At 36.3% G+C, this 14,787-nt stretch overlaps 1 protein-coding gene across 7 annotated transcripts in view; it reads left to right on the forward strand.

Annotated features, from left to right (window-relative positions):
- Positions 1-14,787, forward strand: part of TLK1 (tousled like kinase 1) — a 121,493-nt gene that overhangs the window by 65,380 nt on the left and 41,326 nt on the right. For all 7 annotated transcript variants that reach the window (XM_036420870.2, XM_045575682.1, XM_045575683.1 and 4 more), the window contains 5 exons: positions 612-701; positions 1,678-1,770; positions 7,741-7,851; positions 7,966-8,102; positions 10,299-10,487. In XM_036420870.2, coding sequence (XP_036276763.1) covers positions 612-701; positions 1,678-1,770; positions 7,741-7,851; positions 7,966-8,102; positions 10,299-10,487 — 620 coding nt within the window. The remainder of the gene's footprint in view (positions 1-611; positions 702-1,677; positions 1,771-7,740; positions 7,852-7,965; positions 8,103-10,298; positions 10,488-14,787) is intronic.

Consider the following 14,787-nt stretch of genomic DNA (forward strand, 5'->3'; position numbering starts at 1 on the left):
ATATTTTGGCATGCATTATTATCTCTAATACTAAGAGTTCTGTATTAAGATCTTTTTCAGTTTTATTTTTAAAACACAATAATGTTAACGTTTTTAACATGATGCTTTATTTTATTTAACTGACTAAAAGCATTACAATTTCCTCTGTGACACAAGAATGTAAACTTGAGGGCAGGGAATATATAGTTATCTTTCACTGGGCCTTATGTGAGGGAGGTACTCAATAAATGTTTATTGACTAAAGGATGATTAAAAATTTCAAAGTCAGTTATTTTTAAATTAAATTTATTATCCTAACAAAAACTTAAGAAATGTTGCCTTGTCTGGGTGGCTTAGTTGGTTGGAACATCATCCCATATACCAAAAGGTTGCAGGTTCTATTCCTAGTCAGGGCATATATGTAAGTGGTGGATTCTATCCTCAGTCAGTCAACTGACCGATGTTTCTCTCTCTCCTTTCATCATACCCCCCCCTCTCTCAAATCAATAAACATATCTCAGGTGAGGATTTAAAAAAGGGGAGGAGGGAAATGTTAAGTAGTTGTTGCTAAACAGAAGCCTATTTTTTTTCTTGCTGATGTAAAATTTTGATTTATTTTTTATTCTTTTAAGGTTCGACCTAATAGCCCTTCTCCTATTGCAGTAGCTTTTGGGGACCACCCTATTGTACAACCAAAGCAGTTATCCTTTAAAATTACTCAGGTAAATAGTTATTGAGATTTATTGGTATGATTTCTAAGAAACAAGAGACCAATTTTGTACAAACAACTCAAATGTCTTCTCTTTGTTTTGGACATAGTCATAAAGTTAAATTTTGCATCAAGAAAGCTTATTACTAAACAAAAAGACAACTTATAAGGGATAAGAAACTGAAATAACCAATTTACTATCATTTTGTCTTTTATTATTTTATAAATATATAGATGTTTTAAACAAATTAAAGAAACAGAACCACCATGATTTGTCAATTCTGTTTGCTGATTCTTTTTTAACTTAACATACAAGTTATCAGTGTCTTCATGAAGCTGTTATATTTATTATAAATGGGCATTTAAGCCATTCATTTTGGGTGTCTATGTATATTATGTATACTGCACACTTAGAAAAATCATTTGAAAATTGAATTAATTGGATACCTTTTACACTTATTTAGTTTTATTAATTTTGAAAACTATTTCATTTCAACTTTTTACATATGGCAGTTTCTGAATGACGCTGTCTCAGACCAAGGGTTGACCTCCCAGTTGCCCAATTTTTTGCCATGAGACTTTTTCTGTTAGGTGATGGCTAAACTGTTGTATATGCATCAGAACTTTTGGGTTCTCTCTAGGCTATGATAATAAGTACATTGCTTTCAGTCAGTGAACAGCTCATGAAAGTTTTTGCCATGTTCAAAATTTAGAGTTGATAGCATAAAGCAATGGTTATATTGAATTTTAATGATGAACATATCAGTATTCTAAACTTTTAAATAACTAATCTTTAGATGTTTCTTTGTAAGTTTATAGCGCTTGTACTTCTGACTAAAACTTAAAACTGCACTCAATACTTTTTGGAATACCCTTTACATTCACACATAAAATCAAATCTTTGCTTTTTAGAATCAGTAAAATCTAATGTTTACATGCAATGATATATATATATAATGGAGATAATTAAATAGTTCTCTTTCATTTAGACTGATCTCACAATGCTGAAATTAGCAGCATTAGAAAGTAATAAAAACCAGGACCTGGAAAAGAAAGAAGGTCGTATAGATGACTTGCTCAGGGTAAGTAGTAAGTTATGGAAGGGGATGGGGTGGGGGGGAGGCTGATTGGCAATAGTAAAACTGTTGAGAAAATACTTAATTTTTATCAAAAAAAATTCTATAGCTGGGGTGGGGGGAAGCCTTTTCTGGTTGTATAAGTACTTGATTGTAAATGTCAACTTTAAAGTGAAAATTATTTTATTCGTTTTTTAAAATGCTAATTGAGAAACAGTTGAAGAAATAGAAGGAAGTTGAAACCGGTTTGGCTCAGTGGATAGAGCGTTGGCCTGCGGACTGAAAGGTCCCAGGTTCGATTCTAGTGAAGGGCATGTACCTTGGTTGCGGGCATGTCCCCAGTAGGGGGTGTGCAGGAGAGGCAGCTGATCGATGTTTCTAACTCTCTATCCCTCTCCCTTCCTCTCTGTAAAAAAATCAATAAAAAAATTTTTTTTTATTAGGTCTAGTAATAATGTCGTTTTCTAATACTTTTTTTTAAATCGAATTTATTTAAACAATACAACAAAATTTAATCAACAATATAGTTGCCATTGTTTTCTACTACTTGTGCCCAACGCTCAGGAAGCATTTTAATCCCTCTGTTGTAAAATTCTTGTGATTTTGATGCAAAAAATTCGGTCAATGCATTTTTGAGGCATTCTTCATTATTAAATTTTTTTCCAAGAAGAAAGTTTTGCAAAGAACGAAACAAATGGTAATCGGAAGGGGCAATATCAGGAGAATATGCAGGTTGAGGGAGAACTTCCCATTCCAACTGGCGCAGTTTTTCAGCAGTGATTCTTGCAGTATGCGGTCGTGCGTTATCGTGGTGAAGAATTACGCCCTTCCGATTAATCAGCACGGGTTCTTTTTCTCTTAAAGCTTGGGCTAACCTTTCCAATTGGGCACTATACACTGCACTTGTAATGGTTTGGTTAGATGGTAAAAGTTCATAATGAAGAATTCCTTTAAAATTCCACCAAACACACAACATCACTTTTTTCGCATGCAAGTCAGGTTTTGGCGTGGGCTGCGGAGCCTCATTTTTGTCCAACCATTGAGGCCGCCTTTTCAAATTAACATACAGCACCCATTCTTCATCTCCGGTAACAATTTGCTCTAAAAACGGCAAACGGTTTTGACGAGAGAGGAGCGAACTGCAAATTGTGACTCTTTGATTACGGTTGTTGTTGGTCAACTCATGAGGAACCCATTTTCCAAACTTTTGGACTTTGCCAAGTGCACGCAATTGATTGGAAATTGTTTTCTGTGAACAATTTAAAGTTGTCTCAAGCTCTTGTTGGGTAATTTGAGGATTTTGCACCAAAAGAGCTTGAAGAGCTTCTTGATCAAAATTGGACACACGGCCTCGACCACTCTTGTCATCTAACGAAAAATTTCCCTCGTGAAATTTCTCAAACCAATGCTGGCATTTTCTGGCGCTAACTGCATCTTGACCAAGAGCACTACAGATGTTTTTTGCAGCCTCACTTGCTTTTCTTCCTAATCGGAACTCGTAAAGCATGCTCTTCATCTGCCATCTTCTTAGCCCTAGTTTTGCAACAAAAACCAAACCAAACACAAACTTTTTCAAGCAAAACTTGTTAATTGCACTTCACACGTTCTGTAGATACCACGTGTTTGAAGGTTATGTCAATACAAGTCAACGCCAAGCAAGATTTTAAACGAATGTTTAAAAACAACATTAATTATTACTAGACCCGATAAAAAATAGAAGGAAGTTAATAAAGTTTTTTTAATCAACTACCAGAAGACAGAGATAACCCATTTCATGTTAAAGTTAATTGATTTTGTTATAATCCAACGTTTGCAATTTTACATCATGAAGTTATTGCTACCATCCTGCGAGATTTTTAATGGAAACTTTATTGAAAAACACATCAAAAAGTGTACTTATAATGTGAGTGAAGTATAAAGCAGTGGTCTCGCCCATTGCTGCTCAGTAAAATCACTGAATGATGGAAAGGAAGGGGCTACGCACTTGATAAAAGTACTAATGCCAGAACTCTACCCTGAGGAGTTCTGATTAAATTAATGTGATGTAGGGTTTGTACATTGGTAGTTTTGTTAAAAGTTCCTCTGGATGAGTCTGATTTAAGCCAGCTTTGAGAACCACTGGTGTATAAACTCAATAAAATCAATATCCATGATTCTACCATAATGATCAATAACTTTCCTGACCTTGCCACATTCACTGTCACATCCCTTTACCATCAACCACATTCTGAGTTTTGTATTATGCCTTTCATGGTTTTATTACATACTAGGGGCCCAGTGCACAAATGTTGGGTGGGGTGGAGGATGTCCCTCAGCCCAGCCTACTCCCTCTCACAGTCGGGGAACCCTGTGATTGATCACTCAGCAGAGGGCGAGACCCTGCCCACCCGACCAGGGCTCTGCGATGGATGGATTGCCCTCCTAGAGAGAAGCCCGCCCACCCACTTCAACGCCCACCCCCCCACCATAGCCCACTGGTAGGTGGCCTGGGCCTCCCTCTTTGAAGTGATCATGAGGAATGGCAGGGCCCCCAACCAATTGCATTGAACTCACTTTAGCTGGCCTGGCACCAGTGGGTATCATAGTGTGGTTGTCCGGACAGTCATTCCAATGTTTGGCCATTTGGTCTATTTGCATATTATACTTTGTTATAGATATTTAAACATTCTTAACATTATTTCAGTTTGTTTTTGAACTTTATATAAACAAAATTGCACTGTATGTACCCGTTTATTCTGCTTGTTTTCACCAAACAGTATAGTATGTGTGATTGTAATATAGTTTATTCATTTTACTATATAGTGAGGCATTATATTAATACTAAAGGCCCGATGTATGAAAATCATGCACGGGTAGGGTTTCTAGGCCTGGCTGGTGATCAGCCCAATCTGTGGCGATTAGAGAATCCCCCACTGGCACCCTCCTTGGCTGGTCTGGGGCCTGCGTTGAGCATCTACCTTCTGGTGGTCAGTGTGCATCATAGCGACCAGTCGTTCTGTCATTCAGTCAATTTGCATATTAGGCTTTTATTATATAGGATAACATAATTTATTTTTTCTGCTCTTGGTGGACATTTAGTTTCTATTTTTTGCTAATATGAACTCCTCAGAACATTCTTGTACATGTCTTCTAGGGCAAATATGGGATGATTTCTCTTATGGTATATGTTAAGTACTGAGCATGCATGTTCTCAACTTTGCTTTATAATGTCAAGTTTTTCTTAAGTGGTTGGATCCCATTAGTGGTGGGCAAAAAATAATCTCATTGCTCATTATCATTGCCAAATCTTGTTATAATCAGATTTAATTTTTTTAAATTGTTGACCAATTTGATGAATGTAATAAGATGTCTTTAATTAGATATATTCCTTATCTATTTTTTGAGCATCTTTAAAAACATTTATTAGCCATTTGAGTTTCTTCTGGGAAATAACTGATCATGGTTTTTGGCTTATTATCTTTTTTTTTTTTTAATATATTGTTTTTTTACAGAGAAGAAAGGAGAGGGATAGAGAGTTAGAAACATTAATGAGAGAGAGACATCGATCAGCTGCTTCCTGCACACCTCCCACTGGGGATGTACCTGTAACTACGGTACATGCCCTTGACTGGAATCGAACCTGGGACCCTTCAGTCTGCAGGCTGATGCTCTATCCACTGAGCCAAACCAGTCTTGGCAAGGCTTATTATCTTATTAGGTAGTCTTTTGTTTTTGTTTTTAATTGATGTCAGTTTTTTGTCCTGACACTCAATATACAGGATGGGACAAAAAAAGTTTTATAGTTGTATTTATTAATTATTATTTTCATAGAACAACTATAAACCTGCTTTTGCCCACCTCTATATATTGATTTTTTCCAAATGTGTGAGTTGTCTGTTCATTTCTTCATGCTACTTCTGATGCATTTAAAATTTTTGTCTGATTAAGTATGTATTTTTAATAGATTGTGTTTTATTGTAAATTATTAGAAAAGGTATAGCAACAGATTTTTTTCCTTAAGCTTATAAAGATGTCCTATATTATATTTTTAAAGTTTTATTTTTTTATTATTTAAATATATTTTATTGATTTTTCACAGAGAGGAAGGGACAGAGATAAAGAGTTAGAAATATCTGATAGGAGAGAAACATCAATCAGCTGCCTCCTACTTCTAATGGGGATGTGCCTGCAACCAATGTACATGCCCTTGACCGAAATCGAACCTGGGACCCTTCAGTTTTCAGACCAACGCTCTATCCATTGAGCCAAACTGGTTTCGGCTTAAAAGTTTTATAGCCTGGTTTTTTAATATAAATTGTTAATCTCACTGGAACTCATTTTTGGGTATGGTGTGAAGAAGGTTTCATTTTAATTTCTATATATAACCAGTTGTCCAGCTCATTTAATTATAATATAAGTTCCCTCTTTACCATCAGCTCCATTGTATAATCTAGTTTCCATATATAGGAGGATCTATTTCTGTGTTCTCTGCTATGTTCTGTGTTCTATTTGTGTGTTCCTATGCTGGTTTCACATCTTTTTTGTTGTCTTTGGCTTTTAGTGACAGAGAACAAAAACAATACATTAAATGAGATACAGTGTTACTTTTTTGAGAGAAGAACAAAAGTGGACAGCCTGGTTGTGATGGCTCCGTGGTGACATAGGGGATTTTAACTCTTTCGGTTTTTATGCTCTCATCCTTACTGTATGCTTTCTATTTTGAGAGTCATATGGAGGTACAAAATATTTATTCGGAGTCACAGTTATGATATATGTGTTTCTGAGCAGTTAATAGGAAGAGAAAGAGAATAACAGGAAGGAAGGAAGGAAGCAAGCAAGCAACAATTCTGTGTACAATCTTCTTGGATATTTCTTTCCTTAGCTGCAAGGAAACTAGGAAATCTGTCTTTCAGCTAGGCACATATCAATCCAGAATAAAATATTGGTTTGTCATTATTAAGGAAGGAGAAAATACATTTGGGCTATCATAATTACCTTAGTTTTCTTGATATGTAGTTGAACAAATATCCTCTTCGTTTTGGGTATATTTGGCCCTTTGCAGTCTTAGAGAAATGTAAAATCAGTTTTTCAAGTTACACAAACAATTTGTTGGGGTTTTGTTTGAATTGCTCCTGATGCAATGCTGAGGAACTATTGGTGCCAAATTCCATTTATGTTCCTCAGAAAGTATCTCATCTGCTAGCATTTTTTTTATTTAACATGGCACTTTCTTTTGCCTTTCACCATGATTGGCCTACACCTATGGTTCTCCACGTATTATCCTCAGATCAGAAACATCAGCTTTACGGATGAACTTATTAGAAATAAATTTTCAGATCATACCTCAAGTCTACTGATTCAGAAACTCTGGGGATGGGTCCCAATAATCTGTGTTCTAACAAGCCCTCCTGTTATTTTCTGGTCACTATACTAGACTAACCAGACTCATCTCCTGAGTTTAGAGAGAGGTCTCTTCCCTGAACATGTGGCTGTCTGCAAAGTCAACAAAACTTGGTATATTTTTGTCAAGAAAAGTGGTGGGAAAGTTTAGCTATTAAATAGACATCAACAGTGTCATCCACAAATTGAAGGAACAAAATTGTTTATTAATTACATAAATGGAAAAGAATCATTCATTTTTAAGTGTTAGATACTTGATATACTATATTTCAATTATTTTTAACTAAGTTAGTTAGATGGTATTGCCCCTATTTTAAAAATAAACAAGACAACTGAACTAAGATTCAGATAACTTAAAGAGTGGATTTGAACCCATGGAGTATGAACATTTACTTTCCATTACACAATCAAGCAGCATTTAATAGAACTACCCCACGGTAAGCAGGTGTTTTTCAAAAGATTTTATTATCATATTCAAGTGTATAATCTTACTAATCCTTTCTCTTTATTTAATTTATTCAAAGCATTAAAAATATTCCAGAGTGTATCGTAAATACAAATTGTAGATCTTTTCCATTTTTCTCCTTATTCTTGTAGGCTAACTGTGATCTCAGACGGCAAATAGATGAACAACAAAAATTACTTGAAAAATACAAAGAACGACTAAATAAGTGCATATCAATGAGCAAGAAATTACTTATTGAAAAGGTAAATCAAAATTTTGATAAAATTTCCCTTCCCTTTTACTAGCACCCTTTGCCTTGTATGCTTTTAAAATTTAAATGAATATCATTGAGCACTGATTTTTCCTCCTTTTTTCAGAGTAACCAAGAAAAACTGTCAAGCCGGGAGAAGAGTATGCAAGACAGATTACGCCTTGGACACTTCACAACAGTTAGACATGGTGCTTCATTTACTGAACAATGGACAGATGGTTTTGCATTTCAGAATCTTGTGAAGTTAGTCATTCTTGTATTTTAAAAAATTTAGTATTCCTTTATGTTTTCATTACTTTCAGTGATTATAGATTTGGAATTTTGTTCTACATCTATTCTTACTACTCTTTGAGATAATAAATTTAGTACATTTGAAAGGAACATGAAACAGATAAATTTAGCTTTAGCAGACTTCTTGACTAGTTAGCATTCATCTGTATAAGTTTTATGATGTATGTAGCACTCATCTATATATAATTCATCTACTATGATGTATTATTCTAAATGACTTTCTGAAATACAAACTGACCTATCTTTATGGATAATTTAGAAGTAAAATTGTTGAAAATTTAATTTTTATTGGAAGATTTATATCTATATGTGGGATTTTTCTGCTTAGTTTTTTTTTTTTTTTCTCTTTTAAATAATTTGTATTATTTTCAGAGAGGAAGGGAGATGGAGATAGAAACATAAATGATGAGAGAGAATCATTGATCTGCTGCCTCCTGCATACCCCACACTGAGGATGGAGCCCACAAGCCAGGCATATGCCCTCATGTGGAATTAACTCTGACCTCCTGGTTCATAGGTTAATGCTCAACCACTGAGCCACACCTGCCAGGCAATTGGTAGATTCTTATATGAGCCCTGACTAGGGTTTGAGCCTGCAACCTTAGCATATCAGGGATGATGCTGTAATCAACTGAGCTACCGGACAGGGCACATATGCACATTTTATATCAATCTGTTTACCAGTGTGTACCAGTGATATAACCCAAAGTATTTGGAGAATGAGAAGAGAAATAAAAAATAAGTAATATTAAATTAATAGGCTCTAAATTATATGGTCATTCCTAATTAATCAAGTATTAGCTATCTATTCATTACAATAATTTTTTACTTTCCATAAGTTGAAATGATTTAATTGTACTTTCAATTGAAAACTGGATTAAAGTCTACTCTTGAGATTTTCTCACCTCTTCTACCTAGGTCAAGCATGTCAAACTCAAAGGCTTTATTATAATAATAGAAGTGTAATATGCTAATTAGACCAGACAGCCCAACAACCTTCCGGACATCCTTCCTGACAAAGCCTCTGGGGCAAGGGCCAAGGCAGAGGCGATTAGGGGCCATCAGGCAGGCAGATGAGTGGTTAGGGGCGATCAGGCAGGCAGGTCAGCAGTTAGGAGCCATAGGTCCCAGATTGAGAGAGGGATGTCCGACTGTCAGTTTAAGGCCTAAACTGCCAGTCGGACATCCCCTGAGGGGTCCTGGATTGTAAGAGGATGCAGGCCAGGCTGAGGAACCCCATCTGTACATGAATTTGTGCACCTGGCCTCTAATAAGATATAAAATAGATATAGTGTCTGCTCCCATGAAGTAGTCCAACCAGATGATTCTGATCAAGTATCTATAGGAACAAGAGACCCGGTGCACAAAATTTGTGCACTGGGGGGTGTTCCTTAGCCCAGCCTGCACCCTCTCCAATTTAGGATCCCTCTCATAATCCAGGATTGCTGGATTACAAAGGAACCACTCACCTGCTTACCTGCCAGATTGTCCCTAACTACTTCTGCCTGCCAGCCTGATAGTCCCCTAACTGCTCCCCTGTCAGCCTAATTGATGCCTAATTTCACTCCCTTGCCTACCTGGTCCCTCAACTGCCCTCCCCTGCTTGCCCAGCCATCCCTAACTGCCCTCCCCTGCTGGCCCGGTCATCCCCAACTGTCCTCTCTTCCCTGCAGGCCTGGTCATCCCCAACTGCCCTCCCCTACCAGCCTGGTCACCCATACCTGCCCTCCCCTGCTAGCCATCTTGTGGCAGTCATCTTATGATATGGGAGCAGCATCTTGTGGCCACATGGGGCAGCTATCTTGTGTCCACATGGGGGTGGCCATCTTGTGCGAGGGTGTGATGGTCAATTTACATATTACTTCTTTATTATATAGGATATATTTGCTAGAAAGGAGTAGATAGATATCATGAGAATATATACAGCAACTCATCTTTGCCTAATCTAGGGGGCTTAACAGATGGATACCCCATTTAGAAATGGATGTATCAGATAAACAGTGAGTACCAGTTGATTCACAAGAGAGGGATCAAAAAGTTAAAAATCTGTCTTGTGACCTTTTATGTTTATTAATATATTTTCATTTTTCAACTGTGGAAAGTAATGGAACATTAATATGGTTTTTTTTTTCCATTTATTTTATACAGGCAACAGGAATGGGTGAATCAGCAAAGGGAAGATATTGAAAGGCAAAGGAAACTTCTAGCCAAACGCAAACCTCCCACAGCTAATAATTCTCAGGCACCCTCTACCAACTCTGAACCAAAACAGAGGAAAAATAAAGCAGTCAATGGCGCAGAAAACGATCCCTTTGTTAGACCAAATTTACCACAATTGTAAGTCTCCCATTTTTAATTTTCCTTTTTTAAAATTGTAGCCAGTGAGTATGAATGTTAGTAATGGATGTTATTTAGAATTAAACTAATACTTAAGTAGTAATAGTAATTTTAGCCAGGAAGAAAGGCAGTATTGAAAACTTACCTTTAAATTAATAATAAGCCCCAAATACCTGAATTTTACTTTTGTAAGTGGAGATTTATTAATCCTCTTTTAAAAAAAAATGGAGACTTAGGTAGCTAAGAGACTGGAATTCCTTCTTCATGCCTGAGTGGGTCAGTTATTCATGTTCTTTTTTCTAAGAGAATGTTAACTTAAATAATATATAGCTGCCATACATTTTCTCAATCTGTGGAAGCAATACATTGTTTTCTAAATTTTTTGCTTTAGTGCTGCATAACTCTTTATAATTCAAGGGATAATGACATTTTTTAAAAATTGTTACGTGATTATAGTAGATACTTTTGAAATATGGAAGAACATAATAAAACAGTATAGATCATGATCTGATCCCACAGAGAACACCATTGTTAAAATGGTGATATATAATAATCCTCCCTTATCTGCATTTTGCTTTTCTCAATTTTAGTTACCTATGGTCAACCATGATCTAAATTTTAGATTCTAAAATATTAAATGGAAAATTCCAGAAATAAATTATAAGTTTTAAATTGCGTGCCATTCTGAGTACTGTACTACAATCTCAGACCATCCCACTCTGTCCCACCTGAATATGCATCATCCCTTTGTCCAGTGTGTCCACACTCTATCCACTGCCTGCTTATTAGTCACTTACTAGCTATCTTGGTTATCGGATCGACTATTGTGGTACTTGTGTTTAAGTAACCCTTCCTTACTTTACTTAATGCCCCAAACCATAAGAGTAGTGATGCTGGCAATTCTGATATGCCAAAGAAAAGCCTAAAGTGCTTCCTTTAAGTGAAAATGTGAGTACAGTAAGGCATTTTGAGAGAGCACATTCACATAATTATTACTGTATATTATAATTGTTTTATTTCTTGCTGTGTCTAATTTATAAATTAAACTATCATTGGTATGTATGTATAGGAAAAACATAGTATGCACAAGGGTCAGTACTAATCATGGATTGGCATCCACTGGAAGTCTTGGAACATATCCTCTATGGATAAGAGGGGAATAATACTGTATAGATGTATCTAAACTTATTTTTCTATTCTACAATTTCCAAAATACATACACACACACACATACACACAGTTTGATTTTTTTGGAGGGGTGTATTCTTTTTCTCCTTTCTTGAAAGATAATGTTTTATCTATGCTTTGAATCCCATTTCCTATATCAAGGACGTCTTCTATCAATATCTTCATTATCTTACATGTTCAACTCTGTTTTCTCTTTTTTATAAAACAAAAACCTCCCCCTCAATTATAAATCCCCCTGGTCTTCATGTTTTATCATCTTTATATTTTCACCTCTTCTGCCTCAATATTTCTCCTTTAACTGAAAATTTTTTAAAGATTATAAACTATCTCCTTGATGGTAAGTGCAATAGACATTTGAATCTTTAACTTGGCAGCATTGAATATAGTTGCATCTTAACTTTTTCTTAAAAGACTTTTATTGTCTTAGTGTTTGAAATACCTTGTTCTCCTAATTTTCATTTAACTTACTTGGCTTTGTCTTCTTGGTCTCTGTTATGGACTGGACATCATTTTCTCTACCAGTTTGTAAAATAAGTGTTTTTTTATGGATCTGTTTTATGCCATCATACATCTTCCTATTTCATTCTCTCTCTCCCCAACCGCGTGCGTGCGCGCGCGCATACACACACACACACACACACACACACACACACACACACACCTTGCCTTTTTCTGTGTTCTCTCTATTAGTAAATGGTTCTGCCATCCTCTCAATGCCACATGCTAGAATTTTGGTTGTCACCCTTAACATTTTAGATCAAGATTTTTATCACTTCCCACTAATAAATAGGTATTTATAATCTTATCTTTCCAAGTCCATCTCAAAATTACTTCCTTCTTCAAATCTTTCCTAATTTGGGGAGCTATGTAAATTATAATTAAAACATTTGGCTATCTTTTTTACTTTAGCAAATGATTTACTTTTTATAAATTTGTTGTTTAAAAAGAGTCGATGGGTAGGTGAGCAATTATATAGAAGAAAGTGTATGTTAGCTTTAACTTCACCCTAATAGACACCAAGTTGTTCTTCTATAGCTTAAATGTACCCATTTATGTAAGTCCCCACTGATACCATTCTAACTCAAGTTATTGCCATCTCTTATTTGGGGGTTTTTTTTACACACACATCCCCCTTTCAACTTTGATCTTGTCCTCCAATCCATTTTCAGTTGTAAACAATCATTTTTCTCCAGATAGAATTATGAGCCTTTTGTTCTTTTCTTTAGAACCCTAACATAGCTCTCTGTTGTTTGAATGATATTAAGATAGCTTTTAAAATACTTTTGATCTGACACTTTCTGACCTCTCTAGCCTCAGTTACTGTTTTCTTACATGTCAAGATAAAATTCACGCTCATGAAAACCCTCTATAGGCCTTCTTATTTCTCTCTCTATCCTGTTCCCCAGCATCTGCCCTGTATATCCTATGTTAAAACTCTTCCAGTTCTCTAAATGGACTCTGCTTTCCGTGCTTTATGCATCTGGTCCTTGCCCTTCTTCACCTCTTTCCCTATTCATCCTTAAACACTTGGCTCAGATACCAATTTCAATAGAAAGCTCTCCATAATCTTTTTTCTTCCTAGTTTTCCCCCTCCCCATCAAGTCAGGTGCCCATGGCCTTTTGTACATTCCTGCCTATATTGTAACATTTATGTCACTATTTTATCTTTATACATAGTCTTAATATCTAGCCCAGTTCCTGACATACTATGTAAAGTGGTAGATAAATACTAAATTACAATCCATAAGCATTTGATTTTCATTTTCTTTTATTCAATAGACCATTTTTTTCTAGTTTGTTACAGGTGTTTAGCTTCCTGCTTACCTCCAAGATAGTAAGAGCTGTAACTGTAGTTTAATAATCATAGACTTGTCTCATTTCCATCCCATTTTATTACAATACATATGTTGACTTAGAACTAACCCTGAAGTTATGCTGCTATGTGTTCTTGGAGTGGCAAATTAAGTGATACTACATAGCAATTTGATTACATTCTTATGCAGAAGCAGATTTAAATAGGGGGGAAACCACAAAGCACTTTATTCACGTATATTATAGTTCAATTTTAGCAGCCATACTCTGCAACTGTCTTCTAAAAACTGTTTTTGAATCATTGTTCACTGGGAAGCAGGCTTTGCCTTGTGTACAGAATATCTAATATAATTAGAATAGAGATCATGAATCTTTAATGATTTTTCTATGAAGAAATTAACTTAGAAAATGAAGTTACTGCTATGTACTGGTTAGAACTTTAAGCCCTATAGTCAGACAAATGTAGAGTCCAACCTTGCCTCTTTCAGGTTATTTTTGGTTAGCTGTTTTACCTTTTAGAGCCTGCCTTTCCTCACTTATGAAAGTATCTACATTGTAGTGTTAAAAGATAATATGTGGTAATGTATGTAAAATAATTGCATCATTCCTGGCTCTTAACTAAGTTTCAGCTATCAGCAAGATTCAGTTAAGTTTTTAAGGTAGTTGTTTCAATGTTTTATTATATATTTCACATAGCTAATATTATCCTATCTAATAAAGAGGGGATATGCTAATTGACTATCACACCCTCACAAAGATGGCAGCACCCACAGACAGTAAGGTTAGGGAATATGCTAATTGACTGTTACGCCCTCAAAGATGGCTGTGCCCAGTTCCTTCAGCCCCACCCGGGTGACAGGCGTATGGCCCAGCTGGGCCCGCCCCCAAGCAGGTCCAGCCACTCCACACACCTGCCGCCCAAGTCCCCCAGGCCCCTTAGCCCCTCGAGGCACAAGCAAGCCTTGGATGGCAGTTGCCTAGCCGCTCAGGACTGGCCAAGGCTTGTGCTGCCATCAGTGGCAGCAGCAGAGATGTGATGAAGCATCACCTTCCCCTGATTGCTGGGTCTTCTCACTCCCCTGAGGGCTCCCGGACTGTGAGATGGGGCAGGCCGAGCTGAGGGCCTCCCCCCCAGAGCGTGAATTTTCATGCACCATGCCTCTAGTCTATAGTTAATATCTTAAGTGTTTCTTGCATTAATTGTACATTATTAATATATTTTAATGAAGATTTGGACTTCAGCCCTGACTGGGTGGCTTGGTTGGAGCATTGTCCCATATACCAAAAAAAGTTGAGAGTT

The sequence above is a fragment of the Pipistrellus kuhlii genome, unplaced genomic scaffold (genome assembly GCF_014108245.1).
Source record: "Pipistrellus kuhlii isolate mPipKuh1 unplaced genomic scaffold, mPipKuh1.p scaffold_m20_p_7, whole genome shotgun sequence".
Classification (NCBI taxonomy): domain Eukaryota; kingdom Metazoa; phylum Chordata; class Mammalia; order Chiroptera; family Vespertilionidae; genus Pipistrellus; species Pipistrellus kuhlii.